This window comes from Eurypyga helias, unplaced genomic scaffold (genome assembly GCF_000690775.1).
Source record: "Eurypyga helias isolate BGI_N326 unplaced genomic scaffold, ASM69077v1 scaffold36511, whole genome shotgun sequence".
In the NCBI taxonomy this organism is placed as follows: Eukaryota; Metazoa; Chordata; class Aves; order Eurypygiformes; family Eurypygidae; genus Eurypyga; species Eurypyga helias.
The window spans coordinates 1-3,879 of NW_010233429.1; the positions used below are offsets into that span (position 1 = coordinate 1).

The window sequence follows — 3,879 nt, forward strand, 5'->3', positions numbered from 1 at the left end:
CCCCCAACCCCCTTCCTTTTGGAAAGGTCGGAGTCACCGGCGACCGGACGGAGCACCGGAGCCATGGGTGACCAGAGGGACACCGGAGCCACGGGCGACCAGACGGAGCACCGGAACCATGGGTGACCAGAGGGAGCGCCGGAGCCACGGGCAACCAGATGGAGCACTGGAGCCACGGGTGACCAGAGGGACACCAGAACCACTGGCGACCAGATGGAGCACCGGAGCCACGGGCAACCGGAGGGACACCGGAGCCACGGGCGACCAGAGGGACACCGGAGGCAAGGGTGACCACAGGTCGGAGTCACCGGCGACCGGACGGAGCACCGGAGCCATGGGCGACCAGAGGGACACCGGAGCCACGGGCGACCAGACGGAGCACCGGAGCCACCGGAGCTGGAAAAGCAAGTTAATCCCACGGAAGGAGGCTGAGCATCCCCGCTGGGATCACCCGCCGCCTTCCCACAGCATGGGATGGAGCTCGGGTACCGGCGCCTCGGCTTTCAACACTGGAAACCGGGATGTTTTCAGGGGTGGGGGGGGTGTTAATAAATTAAACTGCCACGTTCTGGGCGTTTTTCTGGAAAATTCGAGCTGCGCTCAGCCTTGTGCTGGGCTACGGAGCGACGGGGCGGAGCGGCTAATGGTGAGAGAACTTAAAAAGTCGACGTTGGTGTCAGTTTGGGAATGGCATGTTCTATTCATACACATAAAGTAGACAACCACATCACCCTCCAGAGAAAACTAGTGCATGCAAGGAACTCGTCCCTATCATAAACCCAACGGCTACGCAGGAGGAGATACACGAGTGAACCGACAGCGGCGAGAGGGGAAGGAGTAGGGATCGTCCACATTTTTACCTCGAAAGCTAAATCAGTGCTTTGTATTAAACTTCTGGCAAACATACCGCGTTGCCGTCCTTTTAATTAACACATCACACCATGAGAAATGCAAAGAAAAGCAGCATGCAGGCCAAAAGGGGAAGGGAGGGAGGGAGGGAGGGGAAAAAAAACCGGCAGCGGGAGGAGTTATGAACGGCTAGATCACCAAGAAGGAGACACAGCGGGTTACACGTTACTGGGGTTTTGCACCACCCTTTGTCCTCGATGCGTCACACCGACGGTTACAGGAAAGCAATCGCCACGGAGTTTGGTACACGGAAACGGTCGGGTGCGGGATGGTCCTCCGGACGCTTCCACCCGGAGGAACGGGGAAAACGAGAAACAAGGGAAACCAAAAGTTCCTTCTCCACGTAAGGCACAGGACAAAATAAACCCCGTTCGCAGGCTGAAGGCGAAATGAGTGTTTTCCTGATGCATCTACCGAGCGGCGGTGGCTCGAGCACGTCACCCACCAGAGGAAATCCCACTGCTGGACGAGTCAACTCTGAACTCTAACCTTTTATTCTCAGACAACGTGCAGGACCGAGCTGATGCGATCGCTCTAGGTTTTAATGTCGGGAGGAACGGGACTAGAATACAACCCAAACGTAGTGGTAAGTCGAGCAGGTACATGGAAAAAAAAAAAAAAAAAACCCCAACCAACCCAAAAACCGAAGTCGCGGAGATGATTTTCCTACACGCGCTGCTGAGGAAATGAAGAGTGAGCAAGCTGTCCTAAACGGAGAAACCAAAGGGAGACAGGAGCTTGTTAAGATGAGGAACGAAACCCATGGGTTTTAAGGTTAAAAACGGGCAGAGTGGTTTGTTTTGCAGCGAGAAAAAAGGGGCGGCGGATGGCGATTGGTGATGTGGGAGAACGCTCAGCAACACTTGCTCTTCCAGCCTGTCACCCCACCGCCACTGCTGATATCTACATTTTCACTGTTGGGCTCTTTTACAGGGGTCTGCAAGGAAACAAGCAGAAAGAGACAGGTGAGACATCCCGGAATAAGAAGTCTTCAGAGCTGAGGAGACAGAGGTGTAACACACATCCACATGGCCAAAGCGGATCGGGAATACACGACGGGCAAAGCGCTACACGGAAATGCAGGGAATCCTCCTCCCCTCTCCAGCAAAAGTATGCAAACCCAACCTAACGGGGTTGGTTTTTGTTTGGTTTTAAATAGACAACAACTGGAAAGCTGGAAAAAACTCCCATATTGGAACCTGGACCAACCCAAAGTACGAGGACTCCTAGATTCTGCTCTTGGAACTGACACTGGAGTCGGGAGGGGTGAGCAAAGCCCAGCACGCAGCTCACTCGGGCTCAACCAGGTGAACTCAGGACCTTAACAAAACCCACGGCGTGATTCAGGTTGTACAAAGCATCTGCTTTCCAGTTAACTGGGACACCAGTTCCCGAGGCAGCGGCCGAAACAGGCCCGTCTGCGTCACGGGACGTGAGCTCGGCCAGACCGAAGCAGAACTCAAAGTCGGGTGGTTGGGATGGGATGCCAACGTCTCCTTTCAGCTGGTCAGACACGACCCTAAACACTCGGGAGAACACGGTGGATCCGTCCCTGCATTCCTTTTCCTACCCTGCCCGGCAGAGCCTTGCCAAAGCAAACACCGCCCCGTGCTTCAGGCAGATGCACTGAGGCCCAAAATAAAGGTTTAAAGGCCCCGAGGGTAAGACTTGCTCAACTGGCCTCCCCCTTACCCAAGGCCAGGGGCCTTTGTCCAGTTTCCCACACAAAGCTGCTCAAGAACTGCTTCAGAGACAACTCAGAACTGAAAGGGCAAACCATCCCTGAGCAGCTGAGTCCTGAAACACTGAAAAGGTTCAGCACCGACCTGGAGCCAAATTTCTAACCAAGTAACTCGGGAGACATTGCCAACGGCACCCACGGAGATGCTCCGAGGGCTGGAGCCCCTCTGCCATGGGGACAGGCTGGGAGAGTTGGGGGGGTCAGCCTGGAGAAGGGAAGCTCCGGGGAGACCTCAGAGCCCCTTCCAGTGCCTGGGGGGGGCTACAAGAAAGCTGGGGTGGACTTTTCCCAAGGGCAGGGAGTGACAGGACAAGGGATGACAGGTTTAAACAGAAAGAGGGAGGTGGAGATGGGACATCAGGAAGGAATTCTTCCTGCAGAGGGTGGGAGCACTGGGACAGGTTGCCCAGAGAAGCTGTGGATGCCCCATCCCTGGGAGTGTCCAAGGCCAGGCTGGATGAGGCTTGGAGCAACCTGGTCTAGTGGAAGGTGTCCCTGCCTGTGGCAGGGGGGTTGGAACTCAATGGTCTTTAAGGTCCCTCCCACCCAAACCATTCTGGAATTCTGTGACTGGTTCTGTCAACCACATCCTAGCTCTTCCCATCAGGAAGGTTTTGGAGAATGCTGCTATCGATGGAGACGCTGGCAGGGACAAGACAATCCTCCTCCACACCAACTGAAATCCTTCAAACCCATGTACGACACAACCACGAGGTTAAGGGCCACACAGCTCCACGTGGTTGCATCCTTTGGCTCTCTGATGCACACGACTCTCTAGACAGTTACCCCATCAATACTGAAACGTCAAACCAGCTCGGGAAGCTGTGGATGTACAGTCATTCCTCCTTCAGGGACCCGCCTTCGCATCCCGAACTCAAAACCTGTTTAGCACTCCAGGTAAACACCCAAAGCCATCGGGAGCAGAGGTTTTAGGATGGGGTGTTTCCCAAAGGAAACCTGTAGGCACGTACCTTTCGAAGAATGTCTTCTGCTAACGTGAGGAATGCCTTCTCGATGTTTATATTCGCTTTCGCACTAGTTTCGAAGAACCTAATACCATGCTCCCTAGCAATCTAAAGCAAAAGAGGAAAGGAGGCGGGTTAGCGTCGCCGCGAAGCGAGCGGTGCCGCTGTGACTCCGAGGTTAGCGCGGTTATGAGCGCGTTACGCCCCGCGACCCGTCGCCGGCAGCAGCAGCCCCAGCTAGGCAGGTGTGCTGGGTTCAGCCAG

General features: G+C 55.1%; 1 protein-coding gene across 1 annotated transcript; it reads right to left on the minus strand.

Annotated features, from left to right (window-relative positions):
* Nucleotides 1-1,762: 1,762 nt before the first annotated feature.
* LOC104517165 (ras-related protein Rab-10) lies at nt 1,763-3,723 on the minus strand (the record flags this gene model as incomplete). Its single annotated transcript, XM_010161735.1, has 2 exons — nt 1,763-1,846; nt 3,622-3,723. Coding segments are annotated over 2 exons (186 nt in total), but the record flags the coding sequence as incomplete, so codon positions are not given.
* Nucleotides 3,724-3,879: the final 156 nt, after the last annotated feature.